Raw genomic sequence first — 22,759 nt, forward strand, 5'->3', positions numbered from 1 at the left:
TTGTGATCAAACCCTGGAGCAGTGATAGAACACACTTTTGAGTGCAGTGTCCGATTCTGAGCATTTGTAGGTACAAGGGAAATGTTCACACTAGAGATGCTTCAGAAATTAGCCGGAAAGTAGAATCAGTGTGACCACTTTGAAATAAGGAAAAACTGCAGAAATCCTCACTTTACAGACTGGCATGAAAGGGTAAAAGCTTCCCAACATCAGAGTAGGGATGGTGGAAAACAGGGAGAGAGCCACACCAGGGCAGGTAACACTTCCAATGGGAGGCAAGATCTCAGAATGGCTGCCCATGAAAATGAGGTGAGTAACCAATGAACATGTTTAAGCCCCCACCTGAGTCATTTTGGATAACCTGCATGCAGAGTGTCTGCTATTTTCATGGAGGTGGCTTCCTTCCCAAATAGGGAGTTGCCATCAGAACCAGAGGCACAAAGGGATATAACACAAGTAGGAAGGGCACCCTGAACACACCCACAAGCCATGTGGAGGTTTTAGTTTTCTCCAATCAGAGGAGAACACCGGCTAAGCCCCTCTGACTTTTATTTTAATCTTGCTTCTCCCAAGGTACCTACATAAACAGTGCCCTCTCGATTTCCTAAACTCTAATTGACCAGTGGAGAGTCATCACAGTCAGAGGCAGCTAAGCATGAGGCTGCCTTTAGAGAAATGTCAATGCTGGATCTGCTGCTGGCTAGTTCATGCTTAGGATCCTAAATCATCCCAATATCGGGTGTGTGAAGCTTTTGGGAAATTTGATTTAATGTGTCTGAACTGTGATACATGAATTAAATAAGGTAGTAAACAATATCGAAAAGCTTAATTCAGATAATTACTTGAAATAAATTGAGAGAGTAGAATAAGAAGCTGAGATTTCAGTGAATAAAAATTAAATTTGGGACTGATTTCAGGACGTTCTCTGTAGGTACAATGATCAGTTTTCAAATGGACTACAGGGATATCTTTATAATGTGGACTAGTGGAAATTAATGGTTGTGAATTGATATTTCTGTCTATTTATTGGGAAAGAATCTTCTGCATTTAGTTTATGCTGGAACAGTGAGATCACTGCTGTGTCTGAAGCAGAATTTAGTTGATGGACTTGGATAAGACTGTTTTCTAGAATCACAGTATTAGCATCCTGATCAACCAGTTAGTAAGGGAAGGCAGGATGATCCACTGTATCTGTTGAAGGAAGGTATCCTATCACCTGGCCACTACTGCAACTCTTCAGTACAACCTATCAAAAATTTCCAGCTTATCAGTTTGACTGAAGGAGCTGCTCCATTCTTCACTTGTTTCAATGATCCTGGCAACTTGCAGACAGGTCCGAAAATAAGTCCCCTGACTGAGAAATCCAAACTTGAAAATTAAAACTCTTCCTGATTAACTTGTTCACTCTTTTTTTTAATTACTTAACTAGCAGATTCATTGAGTCAAACAAATGTACAGCACACAAACAGACCCTTCAGTCCAACTCGTCCATGACAACCAGATATCCTACATTAATCTAGTCCCGTTTGTCAGCATTTGGTCCATATCCCTCTAAACCCTTCCTATTCCAATATGCAATCAGGTGCCTTTTAAATGTTGTAATTGTACCAGCCTTTACTGCCTGGTCTGGCAATTCATTCCATACATGCACCACCCCCTGCATGAAAAAGCTGCCTCTTAGGTCCCTTGTTTAAATTTTTCCCCTCTCACCTTAAACCTATACCCTCTGGTTTTAAACTCCCATAACCTGAGGAAAAGACTTTGTGCACTCTATCCATGCCCCTCATGATTTAGTAAACCTCTAAGGTTTATAAACCTCAGCATCCGATGCTCAGGGAAAAAGCCGCAGACTATTCAGCCTCTCCCTGTAGCTGAAACACTCCAGCCCCTGGCAACATCCTTGTAAATGTTTTCTGAGCCCTTCCAAGTTTCACAGCATCTTTCTTATAGCAGGGAGACCAGAACTGAACGCTATCTTTCAAAAGTGATCTAATCAATGTCCTGTATAGCAGCAACTTGACCTCCCAACTCCTATATTCGATGCACTAACCAATAAAGGCAAGTGTACCAAATGTTTCCCTGCAATATTCCAAACGGGAGTGGAAAGGTATTTTCATCCTGACCTAATGTAAGTTTCAGGTGATTTAACCCGCTGCACCAGAGTTAAAATATATATGGGGACCGGGTGAAAATTTAAACTCAACCTCATAAGATGAGGATGAAACATTCAAGAAAAGTTACTTGCATGCATATTATCTCACACGGTAAACTGAACAATTGCAAGTTGGGACAGGGGCAGTGTCAGGGTGTGAGTGGGAAAGTTGTTCACAGTTTGGTCGGAGGAGCAGCAACAGAGAACAAATCTGTGAGCACATTTTCCTACAATCACAGATTCTGGCTCTCCTGTAGTCACTGCTCCAGCTGCTCTGCTCATCGGTTCCCTCCCTTCTGTTTTGCTGTTCCACCAGTGACAGAATCTGTAATAGGAAGAACAGCTATGAGTATAAATGTCAGCAGCTATGAGTATAAATGAGTATAAATGCTGGAACAACTAAAGTAGAAGCAGATAAAGCAGAGGAGGAGGAGGAAACCTGTGATCGGAGGTCATGGAGAGGTTTTTCTCAATGACATGTCCAACTATTTGACTAAACTCCAAGGTAGAGAGGAGGGTGGATGAGAAGCAGGTAAACAGATAAGAGAAGAGGATGCTGCTGGACACCCTAGAATGAGGCAGAGAGCAAGGCCCAGGTAGGTGTGTTAACAGGGAATCTGTTTAAGGGCAACAGCCGGCAAAATCCTGTTTCAGTTTCTCTGAGACCCTGTGAGTGGGGAGGCATTTTTTTTTGTTTAAGTCTGTAAATTGATGATTGTATTTACACGGTGAACAGAGGCTTTCCAAAGGGAAGGTAGCCTTAGTCTCAGCTGAAAGTTGAAGACAAATTCAAGATTAATGGTAATATGGAACAATTTTGCACACTTGTGAAGTTTAATGGAATAAACCTACCCTTAAGATCCATGTGGATTCTTATTGCTCCATCAGAGTGTGCCTGATCTGTTGACTCAATTCCTAAGTATTGTAATGTCTTCTCCAAACTCTGCAATGTGCCTACTGTAAGTTGAGTAAACAGATGGAAGCCCATTTGATAAAATATTGTTAATATATCAGTACTTCATGCTGACATTGTCAGTAGTTGACAGTGTGATGCTGGAAAAGCACAGCAGGTCAAGCAGCTTCAGAGGAGCAGGAGAATCGATGTTTTGGGCACAAGCCCTTCATCAGGAATGATCTCCAGCATCTGCAGTCCTCATTTTCTCCTCCCTGTCATTGTCAGTAGTTGGTTCTTCATATTCATCGTCTCTCTCTCTCTCTTTCTGAAATTAGCACCTATTCCTCCTCCCAACCCCCAATCAGAAAATAACATGCAAAAGCCAAAAATGTAGACCCCAAAAATGATGACGTAGCCCTTGCCAAAATTCAGCTAGGCAATTTTATTTCTCAAAAAAAGCATTAAAAAATTATTTTGACTCTTGTTCTGCACACATGTAATTTTGGATAGAAAAATAGCCCCCAATATTTTTAGTGGCTTAAGTGATTTGTCCCTTGTACTTTACCTTGTATTCTACCTTGCAATCTGTGCAATAATCCCTCTTTGCATGAGGAAAGATTCATGATGGATCTCATTCTGTACCTATGATTATACCATCATATATAGGAGCAGCATTAGGTCTTTCAGCCTATTGAGCCTGTTCCACCATTTGGTCATGGCTGATTATGTTACTCAATGCCATTCCCCTGTAACCCTTGATCCCCTTAATAATCAAAAACTTATTTATCGCTATCTCTATCTTAAGTACATTCAAAGACTTGGCCTCCACAGCCTTCTATGGCCATGCCACAGATCAACCACCCTCTGGCTGAAAAAATTCATCATCCCTGTTCTAAAGGGTTGACTCTTCACTTTGAGGCTGTGCCCTTGAGTCCTAGTCTGTCCTACTCCTAGAAACATCTTCTCCATGTCCACTTGATTCAGGGCTTTCAGTATTCTGTAATGTTCAATCAGATCCCCTCATCCTTCTAAATTCCATTGAGTACAGGTGCACAGTTGTTAACTACACCTCATATTGAAAGCCCTTCATCCCCAGGATCATTTTTGTACATCTCCTCAACCTAGAGAATAAGACTTCTCCTTACCTCTGCCTTAAATGGCTGACTTCTCATTTTTAAACAAAGATCCATAGTTCAATATTCACCCTTCTGCCATGTTCCTCTCAGAATCTTGAATACTTTAATCAAGTCACCTTTCACACTTTTAAACTCCAAAAGATACAAACCTAGCCTGTCTACCATTATTCATAAGATAACTCACCCATTCCATGTATTAGTCTCGTGAATCTTCTCTGTCCTTTCTCTAAAGTCTTTCCATCTTTCCTTCAGGGTTAGGTAATGGCCTAGTGGTATTACCACTAGACAATTAATCCAGAGACCCAAGTAATGTTCTGGGGACCTAGGTTTGAATCAATATTATTTGAATTCCATAACAATCTGGAAATGAGAGTTTAATGATGACCATGAAGTATCACTAGTTGTCAAAGGAAAACCCAACTGGTTCACAAATGTCCTTTAGAGAAAGAAATCTGCCCTTCTTACCTTTTGTGGCATACATGTGACTCCAGCAATGTGTTTGACTCTTCACTGCCCTCTCTAGGCAATTAGGGATGGGCAATAAATGCTGGCCAGCCAGTGATGCCCACATCCCACTCTTGCGTTTTAAAAGAAAATACTGTACACAGTATTCCAGATGCAGTCCTTTTTTAATGTTCATTCATGGGATGACGGAGTCAATGACTAGGCCAGCATTTATTACCCATCCCTAATTGGTTAAGAGTCAACCACATTGCTGTGGGTCTGGAGTCACATGTAGGACAGTCTCCTTCACTAAAGGACGTTAGTGAACCAGATGGGTCTCACTATACCTGATATGTAACCTTCTTAATTTTGTATTCAATTGCCCTCACTATAAGCAATAATATTCTATTTAACTTTTCTAACAGCTTGCTATACCTGCATACTAACATTTTATTATTTGTGCACTTAATGTCCAGATTCCTAGCATCGCTGATCTCTGCAAGCTTCCAATATTGCATTTTCACACATTGAACTACTCAATTGTTCATTGATGTATCAATAGACTGTAGTGAAATCAGAAAGTGAAGTTTGAGATTATTTTATTTTGAGATTGCTGCCTTGGAAAATAACCCATGTAACATTTTTCATTATGTAGTATTTAAATTCTAATGGAGTTGGAAAGGAATTTTATATAACCTTTGATAGCAATGTGCCATCTTCAACAATATGGTTAATGTACAGAAGGCCTTTTTATTGAGGTTTCTTTGAGGTGACCCACCCACTCAATGAAGGTTTATTGAGACATGATTCAGTTTTGTGTCATAAAGATGAGTCATGACATTTATTCAGAATGAAATATTGGAGGTGCAGGACAGCAAAAACATTTTTGTTTAGTTTGGTGCACACATATTCTTTCACAGGGTCAAATGAATAAGAAATGTGTACTTGGAAGGAGATGTGTGCATTTTCAGTGTGGTTTATACCTCAAAGACACACTGACTTGTCATTTTCACATTTCCTGAAAAGGTGGTGGATGGAGGAGGCAGAAACTATTATGAATCACTTGAAAGCTGTATCAGCAACCATTTATCTTTATTTTCATATTCCAGCAGAAAAATCCAGTTAAATAACCGTGACTGTAAACTTGAATTGGGAGCTACAAAAGCACCATCTCTGTATTAGTAACACAGCTTCTTCTGTGGGGGAAATCTTAACATTGTCCTTCCAGGATAGCAGACAAGAGAGAGATGAGGGGAAAGTGAAGTTCTTAAAATGAAGAACCCAACTTGCTGCAAATATGCCAACTTCTGATGGAGTTGGTTTGCCCCATGCTAGTAACTTACTCTGGAGAGGTGGATCGTAATGTTAATGTGTTAATGAGATTGTGTGTCATGGACTTCAGGAGCTATTTGAATTTAATGATCGCAGGCCTGGTTTCCCAGGGTTCTGGGACTGCAGCATCTGAAGGAAGCTGAGAACTGTTTGCTGCAGTATATAAATGCAATCCCAACACTACTTGTGAAGTCCTTCTCCACCCCACACTCAGCCCTCACAAGAAAAACTAACCTGCGCAATTCTGTCTTTCTCTTCACCTGGTGTCTACACACCCATGCCATAGCTGGATGTTGAACCAAAATCTGCGTCTCTTTCTATATAACCTCCTTCTCCCCCAGGATCGTTGCTGTCCCTCTGGTCTTTTCCCATCCTTCTTTCAGTCTGCCTGTCCTTTTCACCTTTCAACCTATTTTTGTTTTTTTTTGTATCACTTGATATCTTTCTTTCCTGCTGTCTTTTCTTTCCAGTGATCACTTTCCCCACCTCTGCCTAACTATCGTACTCTTGCCATGGTTATTTCTCTCTCATAATTTCCTTCTGCCCACAATCTATTTCTATCTATCAACCTACACTAACACTTTTGGTATTGCTTTTCTCTGTCCATCAGCTATCATGCTCTCTGCCTACGACTGATTATTGCTGCTTTCCTCTTTCACTCCATCACTAGACCTGGCCATTGCTCCCTCTCCCCAACATGATCTGCACCACCATAATTATCATTCCCTCTCTGCTACTATCAAACTCTTTTCCCCTCTGCCTATTCCTTCTTTCACTGTGACCTTTCCTTCCCCCCGAAGTGGGAAACATAATGGCTCCATTGCCCACTCGACTGCTTCCTCTACCCCACAATCTTCCCCTCTCTTCCCAAAGTGATCAGCCTTTTTCTCACTGCCTCATCCCCATTTTCACTACATTTCTCACTTCACTTGGGTTTCTGGCCTTCCCACTAAATAATTGACCACTTCTCATTTGGCTAGTTACCCATAGGAAACAGAAATAAAGAATCAAATGAGTTCCTGCCATTAAATTAAATTCAGTGGGATCTCCATATGGGCATAATCCCTGTCCACACTTGCTGAGTCCTCATTTCCTCCTCCTTTGGATCAATACTAGATATCAAAGGCTGTGTTTTTACAGATGGAGGAGATTAAGGGTTTTCACCTTTTCTCAAGGTAGCTAAAAATGATGGTGACTTCTTATGATTCCAGTTGTAAAGGACTGATAGCAGTTAAACAAAGGGGCAGCTGAAATCAAGCAATGGAAAACTGGCCAGCTGTTAGCCTTTGAAAAATAATGCAGTAAATCCCAGAAGCAAGTTTCCACCTGTAAACTATGCAAAGATTGGTACATTTGTCACTCCGCAAGCTGAAAATTGATCTGTTGTGATGGTAACGTTTGTACAAATGATTGTTGCATAGGATTTAAATAAAGGATGTTATGGTTTTCTCTTAGGAATTTGGATAGATTCATTCAAGCTGTTAGATTTGAGCTTCTGTTAGGTGAAGCTTTACCTGGGCTATTGATGTTGGATTATGTTATACAGGTTTAGTTGGCTGTGACCCACAGATAAAGTTGCTGGCATTTGACAAAACAAGTCATTGAAAAGCCCCAGTGTTGTGTAATATTAAAAGCTGAAATACACTTAAAATGTACAAAGGAGACAGGGGATCATTGAATTCAAGTGTTGGTTAACAGCTAACACAGAAAATGTTACAAATTCAAGGACTATTTTACAGAATTCTTAATCTGTAAATAATCTGGAGACAGCACTTCAAATCTGATTCAAACAACTTGGGAGTTAAAATTCAATTAGCTAAATTAAATGTTGAATAAAAAGCTATTAGTAGTGATGATGATCATGGAACTCTACAAGTGATTTAGTTCACCAGTAAATTTTTTGGTCCAGGCTACATGTGACTCCAGATCCACAGTGATTGAAGTGATTCTGAACAACCATCTGAAGTGTAAAATACTGTTCAGTAAAACAAGAAAATAAAGCTAGGTGCCATTTGGTATTGACCCGGACACACTATCTTGAATTCTTCCTGAAAAAGAAAATAACTGGCTTCTAAACTCAATTTTGGTGTTTTCTGGGCTGAATTAAGAAAACACTTGCTCAATCCTAGACTCCTGAACTGAAAACCAAGCCAGTGATCATTGATGATTACCCTGCCTGTCATAAACTCAACAATATAAATATCTTTATATTAATGTCACAAGGATGTGTAGTCATCTGCTTTCTAACAAAATGCTGGCTTTAGTCAATTTTTTGTTAAAGAAAGCCTTTACCACACTCACCAACATCTGTCTGCCTCTATGTTGAAATCAAAATGCCACAAAATGACATTAAACATAAATTTTGCACCGTTCATCACAGAATAGCTGCCAGCTTTAGTTTGCATCAATTGGTGTATGAATCAACACAAGAGAAAAACTTTGATGTCATCATTGCTTCTCTACTGCTTCCATTTGCATCTCACTGTTGTGCTGAAGACTTGTACACCAGAACTAGTTGCACCATTAGCCACACTGTCCAATACAGCTACAAAACAGGACACGAGCTAAAAAAAGTGGAGAACTGCACAAATTTATCCTGTTTTCAAAAAGCAGGATCTAGTCAACTACTACCTGGTAAGTCTGCCCCTAATCATCAATAAAGTGATGGAAGGTATCATTGACCATATAGACATTTTCTAAACAGTCTGTACAGAGATGGTGTTACACACCTCCACAGCAGGTGGTACTTAAACCTGGGTCTCCTGGCTCAGTGTACTACCACTGCACTACAAGAGCCTTAGCATCAATAGTTCAATGGAGCAAGGCTCACTCTCCACTGCTTTATGTAGATTCCACCAGGAGCACTGAGCTCCAGACTTTATCACAACTTTGTTTCAAATAAAGATAAAAAAAAGCTTAATTCCAGACTAGAGGGAAGAGTGACTGCCCATGGCATCAAGGTTGTACTTTACCGAGTGTGCAGCAAGTGAGGGAGAATCGGGACAAGTTTCCATTGGTTGGAGTCATTCCTAGAACAATAGAAGATAATTGTTGGAGGTCAGTCATTTCAGATCCCAAAATTACTGCATAAGTTCCTCAGCATAGTGATCCATCTCACGCCATCTTCAGTTCCTATAGCAAAGATTTTCATTAGGTCAGAAGAAGGAATGTTCGCTGACTACCCAATATCCAGTTTCATTCACACCTCCTCACATCATTACAGGAGCAAAGATGTTGGAAATCTGCAATCAAAACAGGAGGTGACAGAAATTTAAAACAGGTCTGGCAGCATCCATGGAGAGAGAAAACAGAGTTAACACTTCAGATTGCCAGCTTTTCATCAGAACTGAGGGGGAATACAGAAAAAGAGCAAAAGGCAGGACTGTAACAAGATGGAAAGTACATGTGACTCATTCTTATAGGAGTAGGGCTAGGAAGTTACAAGAATCAAAGATGTGTCTTTTACAGAAGTTGTGAATGGCAGAGTCCAGCCTGTATGGATTAAACCTCGTGCAATGTTCCAGAGAAGCTCAACATAACTTTGACAAACAGCACCTCATCTTTCGATTAAACAGTTCAGTTTTCTGAACTCATCGAATTTAGCAACTTCAGATCATAATCATGACGGCACTTTGTTTCCTTTTATCTTTGCTAATTTTGTTTCCTCTTCTCGTTCTTTATCACTCTTTTGGAAGGCAGCTATTCATGATTCTTCCATTCACTCTTCCACATGTATTTCCATTTGTGACATTATCACTTTCTATTGGCCTATCATCATCAACCCTTCTGTCATTTAATCATTCCTGCTTTCCATCGAGCCAAGACCTTCTCTCTTGTTCTTTTTTTCCACCCTGTCTTTTTCTATGTACTTAAAACGTATTACATTTCTAAATGTTTCTGGTTTCCTTCATGTAGCAAAGTGCTATTTGTTGCTATGCAGCACAACCCCGAGACAACAGCAAGTAAGATTAACACACAGGGCCAAGCAGAGTTCATCTCCAACAAGACAGCACTGTAACCACAATTAAATCCCCAACAATTAACATCCTTAGAGTTGCCACTGACCAGGAACTTAACTGAAACAGCACATGATACTGTGGCGACAAGAGCAGCTCAGAGGCTTGGTATTCTGTGACAAGTGAGTCACTTTCTGTTTCCTCCACTCCTTTCCACCAAGTCAGGACTATGATAGAATACTCTCCATATGCCTGGATGAGTACAACACCCACAACTTTCAGGAAGCCTAGCACCATCTAGGTTAACACAGCATGCATGATTCACATCTAACTGAAAGGTTTCAGTCTCTCCACCACTGACTGCTTTGGCAGTACAATATACCACCCACAAGGTGCACTGCAATAACTCCAAAAGGTTCCATCAACAGCACCTCACAGTCTTTTCACTGTGTCCTTCTAGGGGATAGTGATAGCAGACATAGGAGAACAGAGAATAGCTCCACTTCCTAATTCTCTTATGAAGTCAAGCATTATCCTGGCTTGGAACAATATTGTAATTTTTTCATTATCAAAGTCTGCAGCTCACTTTTGATATAACTGGGGTAGTATCTGTCACATGGACTGTAGCAGTCCAAGAAGGTGATTCACCACCACCTTCTCGAGAACTTGGGCTTGGACAATGATTACTGGCATGGCCAGTAAAGCTTCCATCAAATAGACAACTAAAAGTTGACATATTCTACTCATCTTAAATCAAAGTTGCTCACATTAAATGATCTGATAATCCAATCAATTTAAGTACTTGCCAGTTTATGTTGTCTGCATTGCTTAATTCAGCTTTTTAGGTAGCTTTTTAAACCAAGTAACAAGTCCAATTTATGGAAAGTAGAGTGTACACTGCAGATCAGACCGCAGCTATCTCAGGGGACAAAAAAACAGGTTCCTGATTTGGCTAGAACCTTGCCTACATTCCATTGTTTATGTTTCAAATTTCCAATGTTTGCAGTTTTGTTGTTTGTCAAGAGCATTAGACAGATGTTTTGGATGGAAAATAGGAGGCTTTTATGATTCAACTCTTCTTTCAATACTTTGATTTTGTGCTTACAACAAAAAACATAAATCAGTTTAGACAGAAGCTCCTGCAAACTAAAATTTGTGTTCTTATACATGATCATGCTTGAATTAGCATGTTATGAGATTATTAGTTACTTTCTGGATATGGTACATAATTTACTGGATATCGCAAAGGATGCCTACCTAGTTCATCCTCACTTTCATAAAGTCATACAGTCATAGAGATGTACAGCATGGAAACAGACCCTTAGGCCCAACTCGTCCATGCCCACCCCATATCCTAACCTAAGCTCATTACGTTTGTCAGCATTGGCCCATATCCCTCTAAACCCTTCCTATTCATATGCCTTTTAATGCTGTAATTGTACCAGCCTCCACCACTTCCTCTGGTAGCTCATTCCAAACATACATCACCATCTCCACAAAGAAGTTGCCCTTTAGGTCCCTTTTATATCTTTCCCCTCTCACCCTGAACCTATGCCCTCTAGTTCTCGATGTCCCCCATCCCAGGGAAAATACCTGGTCTAAAGATAGGAAACATTTCCAAGTTAATCCAAGTCAGAAAAACAGACACAGCAAGTTACAGAGAACAAAATATTTGGGGAAAAGAAGATTGAATCAATCCATAAAAACCCTGTATATTTTATAGGAATTAATAAGCAGCAAAACATTTACAACTACAAATTACAATTCTCTACAGGACAGAAAGAGGCCCCTTGGCCCACCAAGCCTGCGCCAATTCCAAAATTACAGATTTAGCTGGAGCAATCTTTCTTCTGTAGGCCTTTATAATGGTGCATTTATATTGATGTTTTTTTTAAGGCAAAGCTAAAGACCCATGAATAATCTCCAGACCTAGATAAATCAGAAATATCTGGAGTGTGAGCTATCAAAAAATAACAATACAGTGATGGGAATACTTCTTCCATCAAATCTTCTCTATTATGTCTAGATCTCTTACACCATCCAATTTTTATTTTGTAACCTTTCCTAATTTGTCTCGCAGTTGGAACTAGCCCTGAAGTAATTTCCTAACTAAATTCAATAACAAGTGAACCAACCTGAGACTTGCAGAAAACTGAATTCTAGTGACTATTCTGAAATTTTCAAAAGATGATGCCTGTTTTTAACTTGAGCTATTTTAAACAGGTTTGTACATGACATACATCTCCCAAGCGGTCAATGCCGATGATTATGCTCCACCTCTTGCTGCGCTAACTCTTATCTGAATGTGCTTCAATTTGTTTCTTGCTCATGTTTTTTTCCTCACTTCACTCCAAAGGTGTACGATATTCACCTCCACTCATGATGAGTTAGCAAGTTCCACATTCTAACTATTCTCTGGGTAGAGAGGTTTTGTGTTTCTTATTTTAGCCCCTTATATGAGACTAGACCAAGTGGAATATCATCTCTGATCTACCATGTTAAATGCATTTGCTGTTTTAAAGGCGTCTTCCATACCACCCCTCAGCCTTGTCTATTCTAGAGAAAAGGGGCCTCATCTGATACAAACTTTCCTGATAGTTAGCATCTCTCAGTTGTTGTTAGCCATTTTCATTCATTCAGTGGTGCTACTGTATCCTTTGTCATATGTTGTCGAGATCTGTCCAGATAACATGAAGATAGCAGTTTCCCTCTTTGTTGCAGGCAGATGTAAACAAGCTCGAGATTTTCACAGAAAAAAGTGAGAAACAGTAAGCCTAAATCGATCAGCCCTTGACATTCAGTTGTGTTACCGTCACTGAGTACTCCAATATCAACAATTGACCAGAAATTCAACTAGACTCGCCAGGTCAGGTCAGAGGCTAGGAGTACTACAGCAAGTATCTCATCTCCTGACTCCCCCAAGCCTGTCCATAATCGACAAGGCAGAAGTCAGGAGTGTGATAGAAAACTCCTCACTTGTCTGGATGAGTGCAGCTCCAACAACACTCAAAAAGCTTGAGACCATTCAGGAAAGAACAGCTTACTTGATTGGCACCATATTCACAAATAACCATTCTCTCCACCACGATGCTCAATAGCATCAGTGTGTACTATCTACAAAATGCATTGCAGAAATTCACCAAAGGTCCTTAGACAGCAACTTCCATCCAAACGCATGACCACTTCCATCTAGAAGGAGTTGTGGCTGTACAGGACATTGGTTAGGCCACTGTTGAAATATTGCATGCAATTCTGGTCTCCTTCCTATTGGAAAGATGTTGTGAAACTTGAAAGGGTTCAGAAAAGATTTACAAGGATGTTGCCAGGGTTGGAGGATTTGAGCTATAGGTAGAGGCTGAACAGGCTGGGGCTGTTTTCCCTGGAGCGTCGGAGGGGTGACCTTAATAAGGTTTACAAAATTATGAGGGGCATGGATAGGATAAATGGACAAAGTCTTTTCCCTGGGGTTGCGGAGTCCAGAACTAGAGGGCATAGGTTTAGGGTGAGACGGAAAAGATATAAAAGAGACCTAAGGGGCAACTTTTTCACACAGTGGATGGTACGTGTATGGAATGTGCTGCCAGAGGAAGTGGTGGAGGCTGGTATAATTGCAACATTTAAAAGGCATTTGGATGGGTATATGAATAGGAAGGGTTTGGAGGGGTATGTAGTAGCATATTAGTTGAATATTTCAGTTGATACAAATCACAGCAGTTAAGGTTGAGGACTGCCTTGTTTTTTTTGACTTGCAAAGACAATGCTATGTGACACATTTTATAGTAGTTATTTTTCTACTGCCATCCAGATGCCTCAGAGCAACATTGCTTATTTAAATATTTAACAGGAAAATCAGGCCTCCTACCGCTGACGGGTGGTAAATCATCAAGGCGCTGTTAATTTACATTATTTTGTATGGTTGGTTTCCTGGCCCTTTATGACATGATTTCTGAGAATTTAAATGTTTTCCGGACTGGCTACTGGACTTGTTACAGAATTTCTGCTAACCAATTGAACATGAATTGCACATATAACAGTTGGCTAACATTCTGAGCTATTTTAGAGCATCTTACCAAAGGATAAATCCTAAAATGATCCAAAATTAAGAAGAGATATTTACACATTAAATCCAGCAACCTCTAAAAATGAGCGGGTTGGGAAGTTAATGATGCAGTTAGTATTTTTGCCTCACATAGTCCACTTCTAATTAGCCTATAATTTGGTTATACTGCAAACTGTGACATAATCCACGGCAAACGATTTTTTTTCTATCCAGTAAATAATGACTAATCCTGGTATGAGGAGGTGGATTGTTCTACTCCATGACCCTCCCATTTTCTCCACTTCCTTACTGGAGTATTGAGAATATTTTGGATGAAAGCAGCATTAAATGACATTAATTCCCTAATTCTCGGCCTATAAGCTTTCAATATCTTTGTTCTAATTCATGGCTCAACAGTCCTCTGGCCCTCCATCTCAGATGGCTGCTACACAGTCTAGATTGCAATTGGCTAACAGTGTGGGGCACCCTGTTTTATTGCTGCTGTGTTGGGCACCTGGCTCTGTATGTTAATGAACCCATCCCAATATACTCCTGATACCCAGTAGAGTCATAGAGATGTACAGCATGGAAACTGACCCTTCAGTCCAACCCGTCCATGCCGACCAGATATCCCAACCCAGTCTAGTCCCACCTGCCAGCACCCAGGCCCACATCCCTCCAAACCCTTCCTATTCATATACCCATCCACATGCCTGTTAAATGTTGCAATTGTACCAGCCTCCACTACTTCCACTGGCAGCCCATTCCATATACATACCAACCTCTGTGTGAAAACATTGCCCCTTAGGTCTCTTTTATATCTTTCCCCTCTCACCCTAAACCTATGCCTTCTAGTTCTGGACTCCAATTGTGAAGGAAGAATCTAGAGCCAGTTTATTCATCCACTTATTCATCCACGGAAATATTCCAGGTGTATATTTTGATTCATATGGCATAGAAACATGGACCTTCAACCCACCATCAAATACCAGACAACATTAATCCCATTTATCTATGTTTGGCACATAGCCTGTTATGCCCTGGCATTTTAAGTGCTCATCCAGATGCTTCTTAAATGTTGCTAGAGTATCTGTCTCCACCACTCCCTGGGTGAAAAGACTTTTCCACAGATTGCTTCTAAACCACTTACTCTTCACCTTAAACTGATGTGCTGTGGTCTTAGGCAGGTTTGTCATGGGGAAAAGGTTCTCATGACCTACCTTGTATATGCCTTCCATAATTTTTGTATCTCTCAATCAGATCCCTCCTCAGCCTCCTCTGCTCCAAAGAAAACAAACCCAGCCTATCTAGTCTGTCCTCATTACCTAGATTTTTCATTCCAGGCAACATCCTGGTGAATCTCCAATGCATCAGTGCAATCATTCTTCCAATAGTGAGGTGACCAGAACTGCACAGTATTCCATCTGTGGCTTAACTAACAATTTAAATAGTTGTAGCAATATTTCCTTGCTGCTATTTTCTATGCCCAGCTAATGAAGGCAAGCATCCAAATGTGTTCTTCACCACCTTATCCATCTGTGCTGACACCTTCAGGGATCTACCAAATTGTACACCATTGTCTCTCTGTTCTCAGTACTCCCTCGGTACCTACCATTCATTGTGTATAGTATTCATTGGACCTTCCAAAAATGCATCACCTCACACTTGAAAGGATTAAATGCCATTTGCCACTGTTCTGCCCAATGTACGCCTGATCAATATCAGTCTGCATCCTCCTTACTATCAGCAACACCACCAATTTTTATGTCACCTGCCTACTTACTAATTATACCTTCTACATTTGCATCCAAGTCATTAATAGACATAAAAAACAACAAGGATCCCGGCACCGCTTCTTGTGGTACATAACTGGTCACTGACTTCCAATTACAAGAAAGAAACCTTCATCACACTTTGCGGCAAATTTGCAAGCCAATTTTGAATCCAGTTTGCCAAATTGCCTTGGGTCCCGTGATCTGTTATCTTTTTGGACAGCTTTCCATGCATGATCTTATCAGAGGCCTTACTGAAGTCCATGTAGATCACATCAACTGCACTATATTGTTCAGTCACCTTTTCAAAAAGCTCAAATCAATTAGTCAAACAGGATCTATCTCCAACAAATCCATGCTAATCAGTCCCTGTCATTCCATATATTGATTAATCCTGTCCCTCAGAATTTTTCCAATAATTTTCCAAACATCAGACCAACTGGTCTGCAATTACCTGGCCTATCCTAACTGCCCTTTTGAACAAAGGACCCATCTTATCTCCAAATTCTATTCACTCTTTTGTCAGTAAGTGTGGAATCTTCCCTTCACAGATTTTACATTCAAAAGATTTTTAGAATTTTTAATATTAATTTTATTCTATATCCACTGAAGGTACATTGATTCAGCATTTCACTCGACAATTAAAAATCAAATATATGTATTTGGAATAGTGCAAGGAACACCCAAGCCTTCAGGTTAAACAAATCTTGATGTAACAGTAAAATTAGAAATGCTCCATCAGCAAATGTTACCATTTAAAAGTGAAGGAACACAACAGAGGCTGATAACTTGGAATAGATTTATTCTAAAAGTAATTGGCAGGGGATTTAAATCTATCACGATTTACAGCACACAAAACCTGTGGTGTGGAGAGGTTTTAAAGATTTGACGTCTTTATAGTGGTTGAACTTCATTCCTGATTATTGGATCACAAATAATTGCCACAATGTTTTTCCTTTTACTGGATTAAAACTGACTGGAAAATCTATATTTTGAAAAATTCTGTAGCTGCAGTTTCAGCTGAACTATCGATTGATAGGGTATTGCTAGTGGCTGGGACATCACCTCGATTTTGTTATCTCACATGGCCTCTCAATTCCAATCATGTCAGTCACAGACAAGGTCATCTCTGATCAATTATGTGGACACCTCCGTACTCACATGCTCTTCCACTGCCAGTTTTCTTTCACATCCGTGCTTAGAAAACATATTTCCCTTCTTTTTGGCCCTTCATTTTGACGCAACAACTCTCAAACTTATCATCTGCTCAGTTGCTTCCTCACCCCTGCCTTTTGTGTTCTTGTCCCCAGTACAACCCTTACTTTCTTCCACTTTAGTCATTGATCCTGTATGGTCCAGGTTTGCACATCGAGATATTTTAAAACTCACAGCCAGCACAGTGGCTCAGTGGTTAGCACTGCTGCCTCACAGTGCCAGGTTCGATTCCAGCCTTGGGCAACTGTCTATGTGGAGTTTGCACATTCTCCCTGTGCGTGTGTGGGTTTCCTCCCCAATCCAAATATGTACAGGTTAGGTGGATTGGCCATGTTAAATTGCCTATAGTGTTCAGAGATACGTAGGTTAGGTGCATTATTCTGGGGAATTGTAGACTAATAGGGGAATGGGTCTAGGTGGAATTCTCTTCGGATGATCGGGGTGGACTTGGGCCAAAATTTCCACACTGTAGGGATTCTATGAAAACTATTAATTGTTTTGATAGAGAAACATTTCCACTGGTAAGTGTAAATAACTGAGGATGCAGAGTTAAGATAATTGCCAAAAAAAAATTGAGATACAAGTTCAGGGTTTTGTGCAATGGATTGTTTTGAACAAGAATACCCTGCCTGAAATGGTGGTGGATGCATAAATAGTAACTTCCAATTAAAATATATCTCTTTGACCAATCAATTGATCACTTGTTGTAATATCTCATTGTACAATGGAGTGGCTGCTGTGAATTGCTAAGTTACTTTGTATTCATACCTGTGATATGGATTTTGCTTACATGGCCAACATTTATTGGCAATTGGTCTCAAATAGGTGCTGTGAGTTAGCTGTGCTGCCATGGTGGGAGTTCTGGGAACTTGATCAAGTAGTGATGAAGAATTGGTGGTAGATTTCCAAGTTACTTTCAGTAAATTAGCCTTTGTTAATACTTACTATTGGTGAATGGCTGAGAGAGTGAATTCACGTTTTTTGGAACCATGAGTTGATCTTATTTTCTATTTCTGGAATATTAATTTTAATTAAGTACATACAAATTTACAAAACATATTATATCATTAAGGATTATTTGAAATACTCATGCAGTTAAGAGTGAACACTTGTTCATAGGAAAACATGGATCACAATATAGAAGTCTGTCTTTTTCACCTATCCTTCAGTTCTCTCTTGGCACTGAGGCCAGCACTTACACTGAGATGCCTTCTTGGACTACATCAGCTGAGTAAGCACAGACTTATAACTGCAGCAGAAGCTTTCCTGGGTCACATGCTTCAATCCCACAGTACAAAGTCCTTCTGCTGAGCTAGTTGTTGGTCGTTTTTGAAAAATTGACCTGCTGGTTTTGTCACCATCACACTTAAATTGTGATGACTCACATTCTTAATTTGGAGATGCCGGTATTGGACTGGGGTGTACAAAGTTAAAAATCACACCAACACCATGTTATAGTCCAACAGGTTTATTTGGAAGCACTAGCTTTCAAAGCGCTGCTCCTTCATCAGTTGGTTGCGGAATATAAGATCGTAAGACACAGAATTTATAGCAAAAGTTTACAGTGTGATATCCAGGTCTTTTTCAATATTTAATTTCAGTTACATCGCACTGTAAACTTTTGCTCTAAATTCTGTGTCTTATGATCTTATTCTCCAACCACCTGATGAAGGAGCAGCGGTCCGTAAGCTAGTGCTTCCAAATAAACCTGTTGGACTATAACCTGGCGATGTGTGATTTTTAACTATGTTTTTAATGTCTCTGGAAGCAAAGTTCTGTTTTACTTGTTGGAATCTAGTGTCTTCTCAAGTTTTAATAGCAAGCAAAGTCTTTTACCATTGGAATTCAAATGTATTGATGAGTTGAATTTGCGGCCAGTTGTTATAATTGTCTGTCTTGTTGATTTGACTGTAGTAAGACCTTCTTAATCTTTTTAATTACAGATGATTGAAGGAGAGCAACAGGAAAGAATTGCTTTCGTATTCCCGCAATTAGTTTTTGTGAGAGCATTTTCTCTGATTTGGATTTTAGTGCCACCTATATTAATACTGACACATTAATCCCGAAATTGCATAACAAATTGATTTAATTCCTGCCAACTCAGTTTTGCCCAGTATTTTAAAAATTGCCAATTTTATTTCCAGAGCAGGCTGTTCATTCTGACATAAGCTTTCAGGACAATCCTGGCATGATAAATTAACCTAAGATCTTTGCAAGTTCTAATTGGGATCAACCACATGAATTGTTTTCATCAATAACCAAATTAAAAGCTGTTAGTCAAATTGTATTGCTGTGTATTAGCTTTCTAAATGACTGTTATTTCATTCTGTTGTAAGACTTAATGAAATTAGTTGATTTGTGTGCAACCTTATGCAGATCAGTGGACACAAATATGATTTTGAACAGCAAGCGCAGTTGTGTTTCATGAGTCAGTAGCCTATGTTATCAGTGGCATTATAAATAAAATCCACAAAACCACTGATCAGTTCCTTGGGGAAATTACTAAGACAAGTGAAAGCATTTCTTTGATAGTTCCAAGATAATAACAAACCACATCATCCACTCAAACATCAGACCTTAGGAGAAGTGGTATTTATTTTTGTTCTGTTGATTACAACAGCAAAATGACAGTAGACTAATGGCAGAAAAAGGAGTCTTTTGTAACTTAAACCACACGGAAGGAATTGGACTAAAATGAAATTTCTTCATGCTCCTTTTCAACAATCTCCAGCAGTAAACCACATGTATTCAAAAAGTGGCATTATCAATACTTACAATGTATTAACATCAATCTTTTAAGAAATAAATTTCTGTTACAGTTTTCAAAATGTATACATAGTTTTTGTGAAGCAAGAATTACATTATATAAAGTGTTAAAACCATAATGCGTTTTTTGTAAATTTGTATGCCCTTAGATAAAATTAATATTCCAGGAGGGAGGGTTTTTGATCTTCTGTCTCAATTTGACTCAACTCCCAAACTTCTTGGTCTAGTTCTGTAAAATCGTGGGATGTTGTCTTCTGTAGACTTCACATATAACTGCACCTGTTGGGTGCCCATCCATGTAAATCAGCTCCTGGGGACTGCACACAATAGTGTCTATGTTTAAAGTAACTGCTTGTGGATTTAAAGTATGTTGCGAAAGATCAAGGGGCATTTCTACACGACTTTAACGGCACATTAGTTCCATTCCAATACAGAATCTACTAGATTTCGTTGCCTGTGTACATAGAATTGTTAGAGCTTTATCAACAGAAATAAAAAAAAAGATGATTGTCTCTCTGGTGACATACTGAATGATGTTACCACCATATCCAGATCTTAGTCATACAATTTTCAATCTGTGTCTATGATATTAACTGACATTCACTGCAGTAACTTGAACATTGCTATAAGTTCAATGATCTTGCAGCAAGAAAGGAGAAATCTCCTTGTTTTCCGGTCTGTAATTTCTATCCCATGATACCTGCTGGAAAATGTGCAATATGCTTGTTAAATATGAAGAGCATAGTATTTCACTGTTGTGCTATCCTCATTCAGTCATCCAACTATCCCACTTCCAACTAACTTGGAATGCATCCTGAGGTATGACTGGTGCTGTGAGTTGCTGAAGGGCTGGCTTGTGCCTAGAAAATCCCAAGTCAGGAAGAGAAGATGTCTTCCAGATGAATGTTGTTAGCTATCTTTGATAACGTTATCCATGAGTACCCACAGAGTTTGCACATTCTCCCTGTGCCTGTGTGAGTTTCCTCCAGGTGCTCCGGTTTCCTCCCACAATTCAAAGATGTGCGGGTTAGGTGAATTAGTAGCCATGCTAAATTGCCCATTGTGTTCAGGGATATATAGGTTTAGTGCATTAGTCAGGGAAAATGTAGTGTTAGGGTAGGGGAATAGGTCTGGGTGGGTTACACTTCGGAGGGTCAGTGTGGACTTGTTGGATCGAAGGGCCTATTTCCACACTGGAGGGATTCTATGATTCTATAAAGTGAGTATTTTTGATCACATGATGTTAATCACCAAGGAGGATGTCTAACTTAGTCTTTCTGCATCGAACAGGAGCATACCAACAGCTATTTGTTATTTATTCCTCCTCTTCCATGCAAGCATCATGAGGTGAATTGTGTTCCCCTGCCACCTCTGTGATTGAGATCAGCTAATCAGCTAAGACCAGCAATCTTTTTGTTATGTATGGATTGTCTAATCTTAACCAGTTTAGCTATCAGGGAATTGCTGATTTTGTTATGAGCGTCGTATTGGTTTTCAGTAACCACTAATATTAAATATGTTACAAAATATAATTAATCTTACCTCTGGTTGTAACTTAAACATCTTTTTGTCTTGCAGTTGATGGCACTTTCAACAATGAATCATCAATCAAGCATTTCTTTTCTTTTGATAATCTTTGGGAGTTTGATGGCACAACAAAGCAATGGAGAGTGTGGCCCTACAGAAAAGTATGCGGATCTGAACTTAAAAGTGCAGTACAACTTTTTGAACTTCACTTCAGAAACATTGATACAGAACTTAGTCCTTCACAATCAGCATATATATATCGGGGCAATAAATACAATATATGTTGTGAATAGTAATTTAGAAAAGCTTTCTGAATTCAAAACCGGTCCTGTATTGGAATCCCTGAAATGTTCACCATGTGGCAACTGTAAGAATAATGAAACAAGCTCTGACCATGTGTGGAGAAACAACACAAACATGGTTTTACTTATAGAAACATTTTATGGAGATCAACTCATACATTGTGGCAGCACCAGAAATGGTGTTTGCTTTCTCCACAATCTCCAACATGATAATCCTGCCAATATTTCAAACAACGTCCAGTGTTTGTATTCACGATTTAACAACGAACCCAACAAGTGTCCCGATTGCATTGCCAGCCCACTCGGTACAAAAGTGTTGATGATAGAACAGGATGGATTTCTAAAGTTGTATACAGGAGCAACACTGAGTTCGGCACCCCTGGCCTTCCAATTACATTCAATGTCTTTAAAAAGGTTGAAAGAATCTGAAGATGGTTTTCAATTTCTCACTGACCATTCCTATATGGATGTTAGTCCAAAATTTAGGGATGCTTATCCTATTAAATATCTCTATGCTTTTGAAAGTGGGGACTATGTTTATTTTTTAACTGTGCAACATGAATCTTTGAGCACACAGGCCTCTCACACCAAAATTATTCGCTTGAGGAGGTCAGATCCTTATTTACATTCTTATATGGAAATGCCAATGGAATGTATTATCAGTGAGAGGCGAAAAAAGAGATCTTCAAATATTGAAGTCTTCAACATCTTGCAGGCAGCATTTGTAACTAAACCAGGTGCAGATTTTGCTGATCAGTTAGGAGTTTCCGTGGAAGATGATGTACTTTTTGCAGTATTTGCACAAAGTAGACCTGAGTCTTCCAAAACTACCAATAAATCAGCTGTGTGTGCATTTTCTGTGAAATACATCAATCAATTATTTGAGAATTTCATTGACAAGTGTTGTAGAAGAGGTCTCTCAAAAGGTCTTCACCATTTTTACAACGGTGCTGACAGATACTGTGTCAATAAGGTAAGAGAACTAAACTGATATTAAATTGCAGGTTTAAGCTCTAGTTATGATACACTATAAGTCGGTTTACTTTTTCTTAAAATGCAATAGTGACTTGAATGATTTTAGTGCACTGGTCCTTTTTACCTGTGGGTTGCTTTTTTGATTAATTTCATCAGATGAATTTCAGGAATCCATTTGTTCACGGCAACAGATAAGTTATCTTTTTTCTCTCATGACGTGGGATTACAAAGTATGAAAGACTCTAAGC

General features: G+C 39.4%; 1 protein-coding gene across 1 annotated transcript in view; it reads left to right on the forward strand.

The window, feature by feature from the left end:
• The window catches only part of met (MET proto-oncogene, receptor tyrosine kinase), a 126,876-nt gene that overhangs the window by 11,950 nt on the left and 92,167 nt on the right, over positions 1–22,759 (forward strand). The window contains exon 2 of the mRNA XM_072551497.1: positions 21,286–22,509. Coding sequence (XP_072407598.1) covers positions 21,289–22,509 — 1,221 coding nt within the window. The 5' untranslated portion in view covers positions 21,286–21,288. The remainder of the gene's footprint in view (positions 1–21,285; positions 22,510–22,759) is intronic.

Source organism: Chiloscyllium punctatum, chromosome 32, assembly GCF_047496795.1.
Source record: "Chiloscyllium punctatum isolate Juve2018m chromosome 32, sChiPun1.3, whole genome shotgun sequence".
Taxonomy (NCBI): domain Eukaryota; kingdom Metazoa; phylum Chordata; class Chondrichthyes; order Orectolobiformes; family Hemiscylliidae; genus Chiloscyllium; species Chiloscyllium punctatum.